This window comes from Platalea leucorodia (genome assembly GCF_965183815.1).
Source record: "Platalea leucorodia genome assembly, chromosome: 2".
NCBI lineage: Eukaryota > Metazoa > Chordata > Aves > Pelecaniformes > Threskiornithidae > Platalea > Platalea leucorodia.
Genome location: NC_138824.1, coordinates 22720026 through 22740473, shown reverse-complemented (window position 1 = coordinate 22740473; position 20448 = coordinate 22720026). Strand labels below are relative to the sequence as shown.

The following is a 20448-nucleotide window of genomic DNA, read 5'->3' as shown; positions in this document are numbered from 1 at the left end:
TTAAATTTCTCCTCTCATTGAACAAAAGTTGTCCCAAGAGCAGTGAAATAACTGCCACTTGAATGGTCAAGGTTTCTGTTGTCTCTCAGTTCCCACTGTAATAATTTCTGCCATTCTTCCTATCTCCTACAACAGCCCTACAATATCAAATACCAAAATTAAAGATATCAATATCCCCCCAGCATGCCCCCCCCAAATGTTCTAGTTCTCCCATCTCTAAATCCCCCACTGCAGCACTCCCTCATCCTTTCACATCCCCTACGCAGCTCCCTGGGCGGCTGGTGAGGCAAAAGGCACCACGTACCGTAGCTGATCTGATAGTACCTGTGTATTAACGGGGCAGTCCGCACACACGCACGCTGTCTGGTCAACTGGATGAACTCTTGTGCCAGAACAAGACGGTAATTTGAGGGTCTCTCCTCTGTTTAATCATCGATTTTCACAAAACCTGTTAGAAATATATAAATATTAATAGTTATTATAAACGTACAATATCTTTGAGGCTCCTCTTTTACCAAATTGGGCTGAAGTGTCCAAGACGTTAAAACTGTGCTGAGAGAACCTGAAGACAGACAGATGGGTAGGAAGACAGGATGATCACATAAGCTTTTTTTTCTTTAGGAAAACACACTAAAAAGAAAAAGAAAACAAACCTTCCAAAATGCATAGTCTGTACTTACGAATTATTATCAGATGTAATTAAATTCTATTTTCAGATCTGAGTTCTTTACTTTGTATCAGGATAAAACAAACAAACAAAAAAAGCGGTGATTTTATCAATTAATTTTGAAGAAAAGATTGATTGGCAGAAGATGTGCTGTTGTGTATAAACATGTGAAAAATCCTACTGAACTTTTTTTTAATATTATTTTTCTTCAATAGTTTTCAGAAAGATTTAAACTTTCTTCATCTTTGCATTCCAAGAAGTTGAATGAGAAGTTCATGGTGGAGCTACCCACCAAGTGCGTTTTGTAGTTTGTGCTTCTTCACTAAATTGGGAGAAAAAAAAACCCCAAGAACTAGCATCATGCATTATACGCTAAAAAATCTTGAAGGGAGATGGCGAAGGCCGTTGTTAAGGGCATTTGCCTTTCATCATCTTTAGAGGGAGATAAAAAAGAAAATAAGGTTACCTTGGGAAAAAATACATACAAAACCAGTCAGATTGTAAAGCCTCCAATAAAACACTACTCTTGGCAAGTTACATTGGAGGGGGAGGGCAGGAAAAACCAGCTCCTCTGTCCGTAATGTGTATTTTTTTTAACATTTACAAATTATTTTTGACTTAGCCACGCAGGGAGCCTACTTTCAACCCTCAATTTGAAAATCATGGAGGCTTTATAAAGTCTTCCACCTGCATCTCTTTTTTGCATCACAGTTCTTTATCCTCTAAAAGGATGAAAACCCTGGCATATAAAAACTTTGTTAAGCTGTCACTATCAATAGAGTAAAAAAAAATAATGGTTGACAAAGAAGAAACAAATTGCATCTTCGAATAAGTTTCCTTCATGCTCTTGTTAAAAGCTATAACCTCTGATGTTAACTAAATTTAACCCATTCTGACCCTTGCGGTGGCCCTTAACCTTTTCTTTATTCTGCTTCCTGTGGTTGCTGAAGAAAACTGGCCCAGTCATTGGAAAAGCGCTCTCTGTTGCACACAAAGCCCCAGCCTCGCTGCTAGTCTGTCAGGAGGGATAGAATAGACGGGGAGGTCAGCACCTGTGCTGAGAAGCAGGTGACAGGGAACTGCTTGGACCATTCTAGGGCAAGTTGTAATAGTTTCTACCCTTTAAATATCACACTGTAGTTTCGGGTATTCAAGGCAGCGAAGTTCACATTTTCTTTGTGAATGCAGACTTTAAACAAATTAATCTATTGCTGTTCAACTGACTGTAAAATTAGTAGATTTACTGTTGCAAAAAAAAAAAAAAAAAAAAAAAGGGGAGCTTTCACTTCCACTTTAATAAGGTCACGGATGTGTCCTAGGCTGCCAACAAAAGCAGCTTTTAAAATCTTCGCAGCTGAACCCAGCAACTTGCAAAGGCTGCAGAACAATGTCTTAGATGTACAGTGGAAACTCCTCTCCCTACAGTCAAGATGTAAAACTAGAGAGTTAAAAAACTTTCTACACTGGGAAGTTTTAACTTTAATTGTGTCTCGCCCCAGGGACCCACGGGCTTGCTTTATGATTAACATTTTAATAAATTCAGTCAGCCCTGCTTTTCAGGGAGAAAAATCACTTCTTTGCCGGGATTCAGTAAATCAGCCCAAGTAATTTAACGGCCGAGCATGCATCTTCAAAAGATTTGGTTTAATTCCTGTAACAGGGGCAGATCTCAGAAACCAAACAAAACTTTAGCTGTTTCAACTTCATTCATATATTCTGCGCAGGGCATCAGTTAGCAGTGACTGTTTACCACTCAACCGAATTTCTGGGTTTGCTTTAATTTTTTGCTGTCTCTTGCTAGAATAAAATAGAGAAGTGTGTGTAGGAAGCAACTTTCAAAAGCTGGGGATGGAAAGGGAGTAAATGAGCTACTGCAGAATCCAGGAATCTGGACCTACTGCAGCCCCAGAATTTCTGCGTCCTTTAAATACGTGTTTACCCTGACGTGTTCTCTGCCATATGGCAATGCTCAGCTCAGCACAAGGGAGTTTTTCATCTGAGTTATGTGCAAAAGTCTTTTATAAACACTAACGGGAAAAGGAATACTAAGGAGTGCACAGGGGAGGCTGCGGCCCCTCTCTGAACCCGGGGACTGCAGAAGCACACGGCCATGGTTATAACTCGGAAGGAGGTGGAGGCGAGCCGTGCCAGCTGCTGCTGAAGAGCAGGGGTGGGGAGGAGAAAGAGCCCCTCTCCAAGTCTTCCCCAAAGCTTCCCTGCCAAAACGCCCTCCGAAGGAGGGAATTACACAGAAAAACAGGAAAACGGAGATGCACAGGGTAAGTGGCCCTCCAGATGCTCAGTACTTTTGCAAGCACAAGTGTGCAGGAGACTAATCACAGACTTAGTAATAAGACTGAAAAAACATGCTGTCCCACCTGCTGCCACTGGTCTATGACCAAGAGCCCCAGGCACTGCACAAACCCAACAATATAAATAATAAATTACTGGTGATCTTGTTTGGCAATTGAATTTTTTTGGACCAGATATTGAGAACTACAGCTCTAGTTTAGAAAGCAGCAAGATGTTTACCGTGGACCAAAGTTAAGACCTGTCCTCCACCCAGAGCCAGCAGGTACAAGCTCCTTGCAGGCGTAAGGCACTTTGGCAGCTTGCTTCCTCCTCCCACAAAATGAATGATGGAGTTTGAATGAAAGTAAACTAGGGCCTTGCATCTCTAGGTGAGCACTTCGTCATCCAGCCAAGGGCGTTCTCGCTCTCTGCTAGGCATGACAAGCAGCTTACTGTACCCAGAACGAATAGCTTCAGGGGGAGATCAACCCCAAAACACCGAAGGACTGGAACCAGATTCCAACATCCTCGATGGACAATCAATCAAACCGTCCCCCACAGATCGGTTGTGAATGTGGAGGAAGCTTCCCAGTAGCATCTTGAGTCTCACATTAATTAATAATATTAATAACATCCACACTGGCAGATCACTACACTGTTCGTGTACGAGGGCGAGAAATCCCCTCCGTCCACCATCCTTTCTCCTTCTCATATATTTGCATTTTAAATTCTCTGTGGCATGAATTATCTATGGTTTGGCATGAGGTCTAGCAGAACAGGCCTTGATTTGGCACAAAAAATAATAAAGTGAAAGCAACTTTGCTAACCAGCTTGGGAAACTAAATGTCAAGTGCAAAAAAAGACAGATGCAGATTTAGGAACTGAAAAACAAATAAATGACTGAGAGTATTGTCAGGGGTGGGCAGAGGATGATGTGCATCAGGCAAAATAGAAGGGAGAAAGTTATTATTAACTGCATTTATTATGATAGTGTCTTTCAAATAAATAAGACTGCAGTCCCACTGTGACAAGCACATATAAAAACACGGCCCCTGGACAATTACAGTGTAAACAGACACAAGACAAAGGACAAGGAGAAAGAGTACAATGAACCCCCAGAAAGATCAAGTTAATTGAGGACAAACAGCATGAGAAGGCCGCACTATTTCTTGGCAGACTAAATTTAATTAGAAAGGCATTAAGTAAAACAAACATCAGGTTTAAACTTAACGGAATTAAATAAAGGGAAGATAGAAGGAATGCAACTTGTATGCTCCAAAGTGCCTTCTTTCATGCAGGCAGTTTTTATGACAGTGAAGAGGATTATTAGCGTTATTGCTCCTACTAACATTGCTGAAAATCATCTGTCTTATGGGGATGGTTCTCAGAGAGGCAACAGTAGCTAACTGCAAGCTGGGCCGCTGACAAGCTCTCCTCTTGCGCATACTGCAGAGCTAAGGATGAAGAAAAAAATCTCTCTCCAGGCTTCAGCTCTGCCAAAACTTCCCTTAATGGATATTCAAATTCCACACTTGATTTCCAGACCTTGAAAAGAGCAGTAAAAACCATTTTTGTCTCGCCTTTTCTTATTGTGGAATATTTTTCTCTCCACAACTGGATACTGTAGAATTTCAATAATTTATGTTTCAAGAGCATCAAACTGAGATCTGGTTTTCTTAGGCACTCTACTGGTGGAAAAGATGGCAATCCCTATTCCCAAAGAGCTTATAACTGTAAAGACATAAAGCCTGAGCGAAATCGAGAAATGAACAAAAGAGAAGGATGGAAAAAACAGGCACTATTTGCATAGAATAGGTGAAGCTACAGTTGTCAGCCAGGCTGTTAACACAGCTCACCATCTACTTAGCTAATTCTGTTAATGGCATTTTTCCATATTCATTACGGCAGGCAAGGAGTTTTAATGAGAATAAGGTGCTATGAATGAAGCTGAGATTGCGAATTGCTTCAGTAAAGTTTTCTGGTTTTGCACAGAATTACCATACGACGTCTTCTGTGGAGGCGGAGAGCGCACAGCACCGACAGACCTTTTTGCAAGTGCGTACCAAAATGACTGTACCAAACCAACCAGCACGTGAAATTAAACCATTCTAAGACCACAGTTAGGAATAGGAAGCTTTCAAACAGAAAAAAAAAAAATGAAGCTCAGGTTTTCATTGCATTTCTTTTTCCTAGGCAGGAAGGGGAGAGAGGAAAGAGGGGTCGCTTAGTTATGGCCCAAAGCAAATAAGCTAAAAAGTCCTGATTTTTTTAAGCAGGAAGGACCACGGGCAAGGCCTCCCTTCCAGCTGCCTCCTACGGCTTCATTTTGTGCCAAATTCTAAACACAAGCAGAGTTTCAGCCCGCGTTCTTCCGGGCTCCAGCCCGGCGGGCCAAACAGCATCCCTCAACAGACACGAACACCTCGGCTCCTGAAGAGCCGCTGCCCCACCAGCACGAGGGGGGAACAGCAAACCCCCACGCTGCTCAGTGCTTCACTCGCTTAGTGGTCTGCTTAGAGCTGGGGGCCTAGGGTTTGTACGCCAATTTCAGCTTCCCTTTCAAAGGCAACGCTTCCTACTTCCAGATGGGAAGACGGAGCCGCCTGCCAAAGGCGGCAACAACCGCAGACCCCCGACAGCCCTTCGGACGGGCCCGCAAACGCACGCGCTGCTGACCCCTGCGGACGCGTCTCTGCACGCACCGCCCGCACCCCGCGGGCCCACGCACGGCCCACGCACGGCCCGCGGCGCGCCGCCGGCTCCGAGCCAGCCCAGCGGGCGACCCAAGGCCAGGGCTCGGCCGGTGACGGCGACAGGCGGTGGGACGCGTTACGGTCCCCAGCCAGGCGCTACGGCGACTCGGGCGCGCGGCCGTGACACAAAGCACGCGCACGGCGCGCGGCGTGCGCCTCCTCCCCGCTCGCAGGCTCCCGCGGGAGGCAGCCACGGCGCCGAGCCCGACAGCGTTCGGGAAGCATCTGGACAACGCCCTCAGGCACACGGTGTGAATTTTGGGGCCGTCCTATGCAGGGACCGGAGCTGGCCTCGATGATCCCTGCGGGTCCCTTCCAACTCGGGACGTCCCGTGACTCTCACGGCCACAAACCACCCCGCTAGGAGCTCAGCCATCCCCTAGCAGCTGTCCTTTCGCCCCCACGCAGCTCCCCAGAGCAAAGACGCGCAGGGAATCAACCGAAGGGCACAACTGGGTGGTGGCACGCCCAGCAAACCAACCCCGCAACTGCCCACGCAGAACCAGACGCACCGCACGCATAGCGGCATGGAAACGCGTGAACGCCAACAAGAGGAACGCAGGTACACAGACCAGCGCCTGCATCCACAGAGAGACACAGACCCTCTGTACGTGCAAACTGGCACACGCAGAAACACGCCTGGGCGTGCCCACGGCGCGCACAACGCGCGGGCAGCTGCAGAAACAGGCGCGTGGGCAGAGAGGCCCGCACGTCGCGCACCCGCCCCCCTGTAGCAGTTACACGCGCAAGCGGGTGAGCGCAGGCGTACGGCGGCGGAGGGCTGCGCGCGGCCCCACGCCGGGGCGATGCACGCGCACGCGCGGAGGAGCAAGAGGAAGAGGAGGAGGAGGAGGAAGAGGCGGGCCAGTCCCCACCCTCCCGGCGGCCCCGGCCGGTCCCTCGGCTGCTGCGGTGGCCGGCCGGCAGGCAGGTAGGTAGGTAGGTAGGTGAGGGCCGCCCGGCGCGGGGGGAGGGCGCCGCGGGCGGGACGGCGGCGGCGGGAGGCCCGGCGGCGGCGGGAGGCCCGGCGGGCTCCGTGCAGCGACCCCGCCGCCACAGCGCCCCGCGGGTCACGGCCGCCCCGGCACGCGGAGGGCCGCGCGCGCCAGCAGCGGCCGCAAGACGCGAACCCCCCGGTGCCGGCGGGCGGCAGCTGCAGGCGCCGCGGCGCTCACGGGAGCAGCAGAGCGCGTCCCGCCGGTGCGGCCGCTGCTTCCCCCGCCGATCCGGCCTGCGGGCAGCCGGCCGGCCCGGCTGCGGCACCGGCTGCGGCACCGGCTGCGGCACCGGCGGGAACGCACAAAGCAAAGAGCGCTCCCGCGCCGTGCTGTATGGAGGAAAACCCTTCTGTAAAAGGTCATTTTCTTCCTCGGACAGCTGAGGCAGGATTTCTTACATTTAAATGGCAACAGAGAATGAAGGAGAATAAAAGCAAATCCATGTATTTAGCAGATCAAGGCTAACATTTCTTTAAAATAAACTATTACTCGGTTGCTGTGATATTACTTAGTTTCAGAAGTCAGTAACTGACAAAGGTGAGCCAGGCTCCTCTGAATGCAAGATAAATATAATTACAGTATTTTATAACGCGCCAGTGACACCCAGATTACAGTCTGTAAGTCTGCAGTGCACACTCTGCAGCTGGTTTACGAAACCATTTTAAAAATAAGGACTTCGGGGCGTTTCTGTGGCCACACCGATGACGCGCAAAGACATGTGCGTGTTGGCAGCGGGGGTTTAGTTGTAGGGCCGTCGCCGCCGCCGTGAAGAAGCTGTGTTTCCCAGGGCCGTGGCTCTGGTCTGGACTCGCGTGCCGAGAAGGCAGGGTGGCTCTCCCAGCGGATTTTGGACTCTGCTGTGCCCTGTGGCTAGCTGAGCGCAGGGTCCTGCTGTAGCACGCAGCCGGGTCAGACTGCCCTCCTTACCAACAGGTCCGGTACCTCTTCAAGCAGTCTCTATCGGCTTTGTCCCTACTGCTAAAATTTGAAATCTGTCCTGGGCTTTGAAATTTACCCATTTTCAAGCTAAATTTATTCACAGGCAGGTCATTTTACTTGTTCCTGGGCCAAGACTGCTTATATAGGTAAATAGTTCCTTATACTTGCTGATTGTTTCTATCTTCTCTCTGTATACATATGCACATGGGACACATGTTTACACAATGTCATGCACACATATATGTATGCATGTATATATTTATAGAGTGGAGTCACATTCCTTCCTAGGCAAAACAAGTCACACTCTTGCCAGCTCCTCTGCTATGACCCGTTTTTGGTTTCCTCTGTCATCTTTGGCTTTTCCTGTATTTGCTGCTTTTTGAACATGGAATACTAAAACTGCAGATAATACTCCACAATTTGCTCTTTATTTCTAAAGTTTTTGCAGCTGTTAAAAAATGGCCGATTTCTGAAGTGTTGAACAAAATGCAAATAATGGTCAGGTGCACCAAAACTGCCAGGGGGATTCCATGAACCAGGGAAGAATGGGGAAAAAATTCTAATGGAAGGAATGTCCCGAAGATCGGTTTCACTGGTCTTCATATTCCAAGCACTGGTGTATTTCAAGGCTTGTTTTGAAAGTCTGTAGCTTTGTGAGTGCCATGGCAGGATAGATGTCTGTAACAATTTATTTAAATTTTAATTTGCAAGTAGGGATCTTAGGCATATGAATGTGTTGCTTATTTTCCAGTCGATGTATTGCAGGCAAGTCTTATCCGTGTCTCTATTTTTCTCTTTTTTTCCCCACAAGCTTTTTTCACCATTCAAGAAGATCATTATCGGTGGTTTTATTAGATGGTTGGGGTGGAATGTCCACAGTAAATTGCACTTTCCAAACAATTAATGCTTTAGGTGCATGCTTTCTGTATGTAAGAAATCTAAATAGTTTTGATAACTGGAAAAAAATCAGCTCCCTATAAATAGGAATGTGCCACCCTGAATTTAATGTTTGTGAAAAACTGGGAAAGTCAATTGATACTTTAAATGTCTGATAAAATAGGGTTAAAATTAAGGCACTGTTTTCACTTGAAGCATGGCTGAATCTGTGGAACTTGAGCTTAAAAAAGACAGTGAGGACACTTACTTTTTTTTCCTAAGGTTACCGAAATGATATTAGTGCTTAATCCATACAAGACCAAATAACTAGCTGGATTACTTCCACAAAATGACATTTGGAAAACTGAGAAAAATACACAAGTTGGGGTCAGTGCTGTGAGAAGCAAGTTGCGTGCTACCTATGGAAGAGTTTTCAACCCTCAGATGAACCACATTTTCAAGTACAGTAATGGTCACTTTGTCATGTTTTAATGCCAAGGTGAAGATTTTGCATGGCAGTCCTACTCTGTACGTTCAAGGCTTTTAAACTCCAAAACCTTAAAAAGCATAAAAAAGCCAGGCTGTAGATGTTGGGATGGCTGCTGACAGGCGTTGCACAAATCACCACTTCGTTCACTATGTGATTAGGGTGGTTCCGAATTAACGTGGCTTAAATGAAACAACTTCCAAAGAAGAGTATTGAACCAGGAAGAAAGTCCTGGTGCTAGATACTTCATTAAAAAAATCTGGACTGAAAATATGAAGTGTGACATGCCTTTTCATTTGACAGCAAATTCTCCCTCTTAACCATTGGCTAATCTCTCTATGCACAAAAGAGCTGTGTAAGAGTGGATACTCTTGTGAGGAGAAATGAACTAGAAGGTTTGGATTCTTTAAAGGAGCTTAGGCTCAAATTTTGAAAGACTGAAGATAACATCAACTCTTCATAAATTTTGTTCCTTTGCCAGATTTTCTCTCTGGATTAAAGCCCTCTGTTACTGTAAAATTACTGTTGATTGTTCATTCTGTATAGTAACACCATGCATCTTTTTGAAAGAGTAGTTTTGAGGACTAGGGTTTGCTGAACTGGAGTCAAGTCTTTCTAATATAACTGGAAGAATCTGACTGATGGGGCTAACTTGTTTTTTTCTTCTTCTTTGCTTCCTCAGAATGACTACCTTTTGCGTGATGAAACGTCTGTGTCAAGCAACCAGAAATGAGAACAGATATGCAAAAAGATTCTTTGGTACTCTTCTGACACAAACGCCACAAAAGAGGGCCTTTCCTCTATTCTGGATGGTGGTACCTGACCCTGGAAAGTCAACTGTGTTTGGACTTACTCAACCATTTTGTACAGCTGAAAAATCTCAAACACAACCAAAAAAGAAAGCAGCATTTGGAAGCGTTGGGCGAAGAATTCCCTATCGGATTTTGCACTTAATCAACCAGGATGGAGAGAGCTTAGGAACCATGCACCGAGCAGAGGCACTCAAACTTATGGATCAGCATGACCTGAAACTAGTTCTCCTTCAAGAGAATGCAGAACCTCCTGTATACAGACTGATGACTGGACAGCAGATTCATGAAGAACAGCTTAAACGTGCAGAGAAGAAAAAAGCAAGTCCAAAACCGGGTATGTACATTGTTGACACTACAACACTGAGCACTTCGCAAAATGCTGCATTAAAATTGGTTTCAGCAAATGAAATCCTCTTACTTGCATTTGTGTAAATCCAAAGCAATGTCACTGCAGTCCACGCTATTAAGGATTTGCAGTGGTGAAAATAAAATTTTGGATTAGTCTTGTCTTCCATAGAGAAGCCTTCTATTGCCTTCTCAGGATTTACTATTTTGGCATCTGCTAGCTTTTTTTTTTTTTTAAATCTATTTTTATTTAAGTGAATATAACTAGACTCTGGTTCCATGAGACTCACTGAATTTCTGTTCTTTTACTAAGGTGTGAAGTGACAGGCAGTTTTCACAAAAAGAGCACCAGAAACACCAATATAATTTTGTCACTAGTAGTCATTCCTAGCTTGCTGCTAGGAAGACAAAGTCTGGAGCCCTTTCTCGTACGAGTAGGAGAACAACTTTTTCAATATTGAACACTTCTCAGTGCTTTTTTCTTAAGTCAGCCTGCTCCAGCAGTTTAACAAACTGAGTTTGGCAAAGAGGTGTTGGAAAAGGTATCTGACCTTGTGTCCTCTTTTCTTACCCTCAGGCTAATGAATGTATCTGTGCTTTGGGTAGAGTTCTGATTTTAGAGAAGAGCACTGTTGTGGTAGTGAGTTTTTCTGTTCAAGAAACTACAAAAAGACTATTCAAAGGGTAACTACTTTAGAGAATCTTTAAGGAGGAAGAGACCATAAATTGTTCAAATATATTACAAGACATCATACTTCCAGTTGAACATTGCACTTCACCATTCAAGAAAATGGGCTTGAGATGAAGAGATGACTAACTTCAAAGCTTTTACATTCAGCTATACTGTGTGCAGAATGCAGGAATCTGCACACCAAGTCTTTAATTCCAATGCTTACCTGTTTATCTTTGTTAGACTTGTATTGTGGGTGGTATGAACAAAATTTTAATTAAAATAAAAACACTTTAAGCCTTCTGACCTTGAAGAGTCTTCCCCGTCTGTCTCAAACATGCACTCTGTCTCCCAGTTGTGGCAGTGAGTGTGAGATACCAAGTAGCCACCTCCTAAGGTGAGAGTGGTGCATCCTGAGACGATGCGATCGGCATGCTCGGTGTATGAGGAAGCAGCATGGGGAAAGGGAGTTAAGCAGACAAAGCACTGCACGCTGTTCAAAAAGAGCAACTAACACAGGTTTGTCAGATCTTAAGCCAACATAGTTTTAGTTCTGTTTTAAACAGGGGTGGTTCAGAAGGAGTTATCCTTTTCTTCAGCTATTGCCAAGAACGACTTAGAGACCAAGACTAAACAGATAGCACAGTGGATTGAAAAGAAATACCATGTTAAAGTTACCATCCGGCAAGCAAAAGACAGCAATACAGACATGGTAAGTGGGCTCCTGAAAACTGGACCAATCAATTTCATGAAGCAGGTGTACTTGTATTAACTTCCCCTCTTCAGTACTACCATTTTTACTTAATATATCATGCACTGATAAAATAAGCAAAGGTCTAGGTCCCATGAAAGCAATGGTTGCCCCACCTCAAGCTGCATCTGTTCAAACACTGCAGTTCTAGAAAAATAGGTTTAAAAAAAAAAAAAAAAAACTGCTGTATTTTAGCTGGATTATTTCAATAACCTAACCGCTCTTCTGAAGATCCATTTGTGCAACTTGTGGCCAAGGTTAGTTTTCCACTGCTGTGTGGAAAACTACTGGAATGATGTTCCAAGACCGGCAAAGTAAACGTCTCTAAAGATGTTAGCGAGCTGGTGGCAACTTACTGGTATAATTGTAGGGCTTTGAGACTTGTCTTCACTGTCATTTGCACAAATGGCTTTTTAAATAAAGATTCCATGTAAATTTTTTTTTTTCTTTTAATGTGTGTAGTGAATTAGGTTTCCTTGATGAGTCTCTCTACTAAATTGCTGGAAAAACACATGGTAGCACTTCATCTAAAAGGAACAAAACTTTTTAAAGGAAGTTGAATTCACAGGGAGGAGGTAGCAGGAGGAAGAACTGGATACACGAGGGAGCAGAACATTTCATGACACAGTCCAGATTTAAAAGCTTAATTACAAGTTTAAGAATTCAGCTTGTTATATGAATGCACTGTATCACTCAGTGCAATACTACCACTTTCTGCTAACCTTAGAACAATACTGCACCTTAAGAGGAGAACCCCAAAATAATATGCCCAAATCTAGCGGAAGAGGAGGGTGGGGAGGAGTCAGACGCAGTTGTAATCACTTTCACAGACACCTTTAAGCCTAAGGAATTCAACCTAAGTGTTAGGAAATGGCTTAATCCCTCTGGTGACTTTCCTAAACCTGCTTATGAGTAAAGACCAAATGATTAGGAAAGGACAAACTGAACTGCTCAAACCAGGACTAGCAACTAGCTTGTTACAGCTAATAGATAAACCACAAACAGGAGACAGTGTCATTACAGAACAGCCTGAAATATTTTTCTACCTATGTTTGTACATTTAGTCCGTATTTTTCTGCTTCTTTTCAGCTCGTGCTTTTTGATCAGATTTTGGAGACTGTCTCTGAGAAAGCCACTTATCTTTCCAAGCCAAAAGTTACTAGAGAAGGAGTGAGCACCTGTATTTTGAGACACATGTCTGACAAAGAGTTGAAAGCATACCAGAAGATGGAAAACCAGAAAAACAGTACAGTAAGGAAAGATGAAAATGAAGAGCTGAAGCCAAGGGAGTTGCATCAGTGACTTTATGAAGAGGTGTAAACAGTATTAATCTCTTATTTAAAAAAAAAAAAAATATAAACTTAATAAAGTTATTGTTGAGCTTTACAGTGCTCATTCCATGAAGAAAGTTGTCTCAGTTAACCTTTACTGCAAAGTCAGAATTTCAACAGTTGGTATTTCATTTTCCATGGGCTTATCCATTGCCTTGCTTTCTGTCACAACCACATCCTTTCCTGGCTGTGTTTTAGGAGGAATGTAGCCACTCAGACGAGAGGCTAAGCTCCTCTTAGGACGAGAACGCTTTGCCTGGCAGAAATAAATCCAGAATTAGCAATTTAACTTATCTGTGGAGCAAAGACTGCTACAGGGGGGTGGGGGTGGGGAGGAAGAAGAAATTAATTACTAGGCCAGCACTGCTTTATTTAAAGAACCTTCAGAAATTAAGACTCTCCCAAATGAAGTAGATAGCTGGCCTGTTTTCCTGCTTGAAGTCACATTCTAAAACACATCATATTTACCCTCCTCTAAAGTGACAGGGTATGGTTTAAAGGACTTTTTCAAAAGCGTAACTTACTTTCAAGTTCAGCTTTCTCTTTTCAGGATCATGTACAACTGTGTGCCTTGCTAGGCTCTGCTACAATTACAAAGAGCGGGGGGGGGGGGGAAAGTGTTAGGTTTATCATTTCAGATTATGTGATTCAGATTACGACAGTGTAAAAATACATACCTTCATTGCAAACACTCTTCCACAGCCTGGGTAATCACAAGAGAATGGTTTTTTCTCCTCATGGAAAGAGAGGATATGACTTTGAAGGTTAAATACAGTTGTATAAGTTCTCCCACATCCTTCTCTCGGGCATCGGCAGACTTCCCTCTCCACAGCATGTGTTTTTTGATGCTGCTTGAGGTAATCTTTCCGTTTAAAAGTTTTGTAACACTCATTGCAAACTATTGGCTCTGAGTGGGAGAGAGACAGGCAGAGTATAAATTAACAGCTTCTTACAAGGAGCTCAGAATCAAACCCTGGTAGTCCTCTAGAACAATGCTAAAATCCACATGAAATGCAAGGAACTCAGAGACTGGAAGAGAATAATGCAGTATGAAGTATCCAGATCCGAAATCCTACATTATACAGTTTCTCATTAACTGGATCACAAAGCAAAGTTAGTATACTGAGCAGCATTTTCATCAGTTAAAGGTCCGGCCAGAATGACAACCATTTTACCAATAAAGTTTTAGTAAACAAGTTTGTATTGACACAATGACAAGTTGATGAAAGGAGTTCAGCAAGGACTCCTCTTCAAATCAGCAGTTTGTTTCCTGTTTGTATCAAAAGTTAAGTTCTGTTTACTAAAGCATTTGGAGTTTACCTGTATGACTTTCTTTGTTATGTTTCAGAAGCTCTGTCCAGGTTTTTGCAGTATATGAGCAGTCTTCTTTCTTGCATGCATAGCCTGTTAGACAAGGCAAACGTTTGCAATCACAAAGGTCCTGGCAAACACAGTCCAGTTTTACAAGGGGGAACTCCACTTTCAGCATTTGAAAATTAAAGGCTGGTATTCCTCCTCTCCTCCCATGCTACACAGTATGGGACAAGAGGCAACGAACACAAATTAGAACATGAGAAAATCCTAACAGATTTAAGGAAGAAAACTTCTATCACTGACGCAAGTTGTCCAGAGAAGCTGTGGAATCCCCACCCCTGGAAACACTGAAAACAACTGGATGCAGCCCTCAGCATCCTGGTCTAACTGACCCCGCTTTGAGCCGGGAGCTGGGCCAGATGACCTCCAGAGGTCCTTTCCAGCCTAAATGATTTTATGAAACCCTGTCTCTCCTTGCTTCAGTAAAACTACTTCCTCACCAGCCATACACTTTCACTCAAATAGATGAAAATAACTGTAATAATATATATTATTTCTATATAAATATTTGTACTACACATTAAAAACTTAAGATCTTGACCATACAGTAATATTCCTGAGTCTAAAGAGACTCTACCATTTTATCAAGCAGATGGGATGGTTTTAAAACAAACCACAAGAAGTCAGCACTACTTAAGTCCCAGGACTGGGAAGGTCAAACAACTATGAACAAGTCCTTGTCTTAAGAAAGGAACGCAGTATGAATCGCTGATTTTGAATACTCTCCCTAGTCCCTTGGGTTGGTTTTTTTTTCCTAGCACTGGAAAGCGGGTTAGCTGTCAACAGTACTGAAAGAATGGATAAGAGTATAGCAGGATTAGCTCAAACATACATGACCACAAACTTTAAAAATGCAAGCCTACATGGTTTTTCCAAGGCTCCATAGGAAATCTGTGGCAGAACTGGCAACTGATCCTAACCTCTGGAGGTCTAGGCTAGTGCCTGCACCATTAGCCCATCTCCAGAAGGTGGATTATTGACAGGGAAGCACATTAGGAGAAGAAATGACAGAAGGAATCCTGAGCCCTGTTCAGCCTGCCACAGGTACACTGTAACTGAACACTGCAATGCCTTGCAATTGTATCCCATTTGACTATTCGAAACGGGTGTTCTTGTTTTGTCCCTCCAGATCACTAGGCCCAGAATACTTTCATATCTGTCATGCACCCCTGCATACTCTCTGCACTGGAAGAAGTCCTTTTTCTTTTGCTAAAACACAATTGAGGCAATAAGAAAAACTGTATTACCTTCATGTATCTTCTCGTGCCGCTTTAGTCGACTTGGAGTAGCAAAGTACTTTCCACATCCTTCATTATTACATCTAGGCATAAAGTACACTGGTTTAATTTCTTTCACTGCATCCGCACATTTTTTCTTTAAGTGAAGAACAATTAAAGTGGACAAAATAATCCAAGTTTCCCCTTGCTTAGAGATCTGTTCTGTGTCCCCCCACCCCTTGTAAAAGTAAATTCTGTAATATGTTTCTCATAGAGGACTCTGATCCCCTTGAGAATTAAAACTATAGTATGATTTCCACATATACAGCAGGTTAAGCTTTAGCTAAAGAATCAAGCCTTATATCCTCCCTATGCAGCAGGCTCTTCAAACATAAAAGAGAGACAGAGAAAAGTGGAGGGTTTAAGTGCTTGTACAGATCTAGCAGTCAGGGCAGTAGCAGAGCACTGACAACATTTTTGTGCCTGTCACCCAGCCATACCAGTGCACTTCACTGAAGTGGAACATTCCTGTAAAGCGTGTTCCACCTGTCAGAAATACAAGACCAAACTTCGCTCTCATCAGATCTATACTGACGTGTCACGTAAATAATGGAGTTGCAACGCACAGCTTCTCAGACTGGTGTCCAAGCCTCTCACCTTTTTTAAGCTACTACTCACTTCAATGTTAGCCAAGCCACTGCTTTTTCCTGGAAAACAGAGGTAGCTGCATTTTTAATTACCGCGCAAGCTCTTATGCTTGTATTTCGGACTGTATGAACAAAAAACTGGGTTTTTTGTTTATTTTTCCTGTGAACCTGTAACAAATCCTAAGAAAATGTCTAGAATGCTAAAGTTTCAGAGCACCAAGACTGTTTCTCTAAACAGACTACTGAGCAAAGGACTACGAGAAAGGTACTTGCAGCCATGACTACAAATTCAAGCCAGTTTTTTTTAAATGCCACATCAATGAAAAGGTTGAGAAAAGGCACCTGTTTTCATCCACAGTATTTAAATGGAATTGTAAAGTTCATTATTAAAATTATCCACCTACTTGAAGGGAGGTTCATTGGTGTGGTGACATTGATGAACTTTAAGTTGTTGATGTTTCCTGAAAGACTTGTTACAGCCTTCAAAGTCGCACTATTTAGGAAATTAAGTTATCATTAGAAACCAAATAATGACAGCCGAGTCTATGTGTGTTTGCTGAAATCCCAGTCACAGTACCTGAACTCATACAAGTACCACATAATAACAAGTTTAAGTATTTCACTAGATGCACAAAAAAGAGCTTGTTTAGCCTCCACTTTACAGTATCAAAGGTAATTACTCACCACATATTGCTTTTGCTGATTTTCATGCTTGCGCTCGATGTGCTTCTTTAAGTTTGATTTTGTTCCAAATTTCTGATTGCATCCATCAGCTGTGCACCTGCAAACGAACTGCATTTTTTATTATCACTCTCAAACAGTGATCTGTTTCCTAGGCAGATACAGAAATCATTGGACAAAAGGAATACACGAAGAATAACTGAAACTCACAACCCAAATACAAAAATTTGCTTTAGACACAAAAAGCCAGAGGCTACGTTACAATCAAAAGCCACAGAAAAACATATCAGAAGAGATTTTTAATAAAACACATAGGAATTCCTAGCTCCTAATCCATGACATGCAGCTATCAAGGGGTGAGTAACAGGAGATAACTGCCCTTCCTTCTTTTAATTCCGTATTCTAGGGAGAGATCTGCCCATTTCTTTAAGTATCGGTTATGGATCACTGCCAGAGAGGAGAGCTTAGGCTAAGGAGATTCCCTCCGTCTCACCCTGCGCGCGCACCGTTCTGGCAGCACCCACGGTACCAAATCACGCTCGGTACCACCCACGCATCAGTTTTAACCCCCCTTCGGTTCCGTAAGGACAAGCGTAATCCATTTTAAGAAGTGAAAAACGCGGCCTTACTCGAACGGCTTCTCCCCAGTGTGCGTAAGAAGGTGCCGAGCGCGGTGGAAGTCTCTGGTGAAACCTTTACCGCAGCCTTCGTAATCGCAGACGTACGGCCTCTGCGAGGGAGAGGGAGACCGGGAGCGGGGGTCGCTCGGAGGTGACACACCTCACCTCGGGGGCTCGGCTGTTCCCAGCGGGCCGCCCGCCGCAGGCCGCCCCGGCGGCGCCGCGTCAGGCGCGGCCCCCGCCGCACCCGGGCACCCCAGGCGGGCTGCCCGACCCCCGCGGGGGCGACCGGGCCCAGGCCGCCACCCGCCTGCCGGGCCCCGCCACGCCGCCCCTCGCCTCCGTGACACAGAGCCTCCCTCCCCCGCCCGCGGGGAGGCCCGAGCGGGGACCCCGCGTCGCCGCTCCCTCAGGCCGCCGCCGCGCTGCCGGCGGCCCAGCAGCGGCCCGCCCGCCTCACCTCGCCCGTGTGCCGGCAGAGGTGGGCGTCCAGCCTCCAGGCCTTGTTGAAGGTGGCGTCGCAGTCGGGGAAGGAGCAGATGAAAGGGCGGGGGGGGAGCGCCCTCCCGCTCCCGCCGCCGCCACCGGGCGAGGGCGCGCGCGCCGCCCCCCCGCCCTCCGGCGCGCTCTCCGGCGCGCTCTCCGCCGCCATGCGGGAGGGCACGTGACCCGCCGGCCCCCTCCCGCCCCCCGTCCCCGCGCCGGCCGCAGCGGGCGGGGCGCCGAGCGGGCGCATGCGCGGCCCGGAGGGCGCGGGGGCGACGGCGGCGGCCCCCGGCGCCCCGCTGCTGCCGCCTGCCCCGCCGCGCCCCGGCTGCCGTGCCTCAGCGCGGCGGTCGTGGTCCTGCCCGACCCGGCGGCGGGTGAGGGGCTGTGAGCGGCGCACAGGCCCACGACCTCCTCACCCGGCAGCTGGGTCCCGAAAGCGGCCCGGGTCCGTGGTCCCGTCCGCGTTACCTGATGCGCCAGACGCAGACCCCCTGCTGCCGCCTGGTGCGGAGCCCTCCCGCGCAGCAGGGCGGGTCGGAGGACGAAGAGGTCAAAAATAGCGAGTTGCGGGTTGTAGGGACACAGGGGCTCTGCTGCCCCCCCGTCGCGGTGTAACCCCGGCCGGCAGCCGAGCGCCGCGCAGCCGCCCGCTCACCCCCGCGGTGGGATGGGGGGGCATCGGAAGGTAAAAGTGACAAAACTCGTGGGGCGAGATGAAGAAAGTTTAATAATTGACGTAAAATAACACAGAAGAGTAGTAATAGTAGTCGTAATGGTAATGATAGTAATAAAATAATACAATAATAATATACAAATCAAGTGATACACTATGCAATTGCTCGCCACCTGCCAACCAATGCCCAGCCCGTCCCCCAGCAGCGATCGCTGCCCCCCGGCCAGCTTCCCCCAGTTTCTATACTGGGCATGACGGCATACGGTATGGAATAGCCCTGGGGCCAGTCTGGGTCAGCCCCTCTGGCTGTGCCCCCTCCCAGCTTCTGGTGCACCGGGCAGAGCATGGGAAGCTGAGAAGTCCTTGACCAGTGTAAGCACTGCTTAGAAACAACTAAAGCATCAGTGTGTTATCAACATTATTCTCATCCTAAATCCAAAACACAGCTACTAGGAAGAAAATTAACTCTATCCCAGCTGACACCAGGACCCTCCCCAAGAAACGCTGCATGGGTTCTGCAGGTGTCAGGTCACGTCCCAGGGCAAGGTCTTTCCAAGCCATTTTGGTTTGAGTCCCTGCCCTGCCAGGGGAGAGGATGGGTCTGCATCATTCTGGTTACACCCAGACATCAGCTTCTGCTGCACACTCCCTACCACCTGCCCCAAAATTCAGGCATTTGCAGCCCAGATGGGGGTGTCTCTGCTGTCCAGGATCCCATGGCAGGGGGTCTGTTACCCTGGCCTGCGGTCATGCTGTCTCTCCAGGCTGCCTGAGATCACAGCTAGGGGAAGAGGACGCGGGACTGCACTGAGCTGAGGGGCTCTAGTACCTTGCGCAGCACCTCCCTGGTACCTGACTTGCCGTGCTGAGGTATCATAGAATCATTTAGGTTCGAAAGGACCTTTAAAATCATCTAGTCCAACTGTTAACCTAGTGCTGCCAAGTCCACCACTAAACCATCTCCCTAAGCACCACATCCACACATCTTTTAAATACCTCCAGGGATGGGGACTCAACCACTTCCCTGGACAGCCTGGTCCAGTGCCTGACTACCCTTTCGGTGAAGAAGTTTTTCCTAATATCCAACCTAAACCTCCTCTGGCGCAGCTTGAGGCCATTTCCTCTTGTCCTATGACTTGTTACTTGGGAGAAGAGACCGACCCCCACCTGGCTACAACCTCCTTTCAGGTAGCTGTAGAGAGCAATAAGGTCCCCCTCAGCCTCCTCTTCTCCAGACTAAACAACCCCAGTTCCCTCAGCCGCTCCTCATAAGACTTGTGCTCCAGACCCTTCACCAACTTTGTTGCCCTTCTCTGGACACGCTCCGGCGCCTCGATGTCCTTCTTGTAGTGAGGGGCCCAAAACTGAATACAGTACTCGAGGTGCGGCCTCACCAGTGCCGAGTACAGGGGCACTATCACCTCCCTGGTCCTGCTGGCCACACTATTCCTGATGCAAGCCAGGATGCTGTTGACCTTGGCCACCTGAGCACACTGCTGGCTCATGTTCAGGCGGCTGTCAACCAACACCCCCAGGTCCTTTTCCGCCAGGCAGCTCTGCAGCCACTCCTCCCCCAGCCTGTAGCGTTGCATGGGGTTGTTGTGACCCAAGTGCAGGACCCGGCACTGAGCCTTGTTGAACCTCATACAGTTGGCCCCGGCCCATCGATCCAGCCTGTCCAGGTCCCTCTGTAGAGCCTTCCTGCCCTCCAGCAGATCAACACTCCCACCCAATTTGGTGTCATCTGCAAACTTCCTGAGGGTGCACTCAATCCCCTCATTCACATCATTGATCATCACATGATGAGTTGTCACCTGAGCTTTATT

At 46.5% G+C, this 20448-nt stretch overlaps 2 protein-coding genes across 7 annotated transcripts; one reads left to right on the top strand and one right to left on the bottom strand.

Moving 5' to 3' along the window:
- Positions 1-6057: 6057 nt before the first annotated feature.
- Positions 6058-13030, top strand: MTIF3 (mitochondrial translational initiation factor 3). 6 transcript variants are annotated; one of them, XM_082304235.1, is made up of 4 exons: positions 6058-6647; positions 9695-10158; positions 11406-11551; positions 12680-13030. In XM_082304235.1, the coding sequence occupies exons 2-4, from the start codon at positions 9696-9698 to the stop codon at positions 12890-12892; spliced, it is 822 nt and encodes a 273-aa protein (XP_082160361.1). In that variant the 5' UTR covers positions 6058-6647; position 9695; the 3' UTR covers positions 12893-13030. The 6 variants fall into 6 exon arrangements, with proteins under 6 accessions (XP_082160361.1, XP_082160357.1, XP_082160356.1 ...); XM_082304231.1 differs by having other exon boundaries at positions 6443-6643; positions 11439-11551; XM_082304230.1 differs by having other exon boundaries at positions 6443-6643.
- GTF3A (general transcription factor IIIA) lies at positions 13016-18112 on the bottom strand (the record flags this gene model as incomplete). The annotated part of the gene is made up of 9 exons (XM_082304975.1): positions 13016-13177; positions 13446-13505; positions 13599-13828; positions 14242-14325; positions 15543-15616; positions 16564-16652; positions 16844-16940; positions 17470-17570; positions 17921-18112. The coding sequence occupies 9 exons, from the start codon at positions 18110-18112 to the stop codon at positions 13016-13018; spliced, it is 1089 nt and encodes a 362-aa protein (XP_082161101.1).
- Between the last annotated feature and the right edge of the window lie 2336 nt (positions 18113-20448).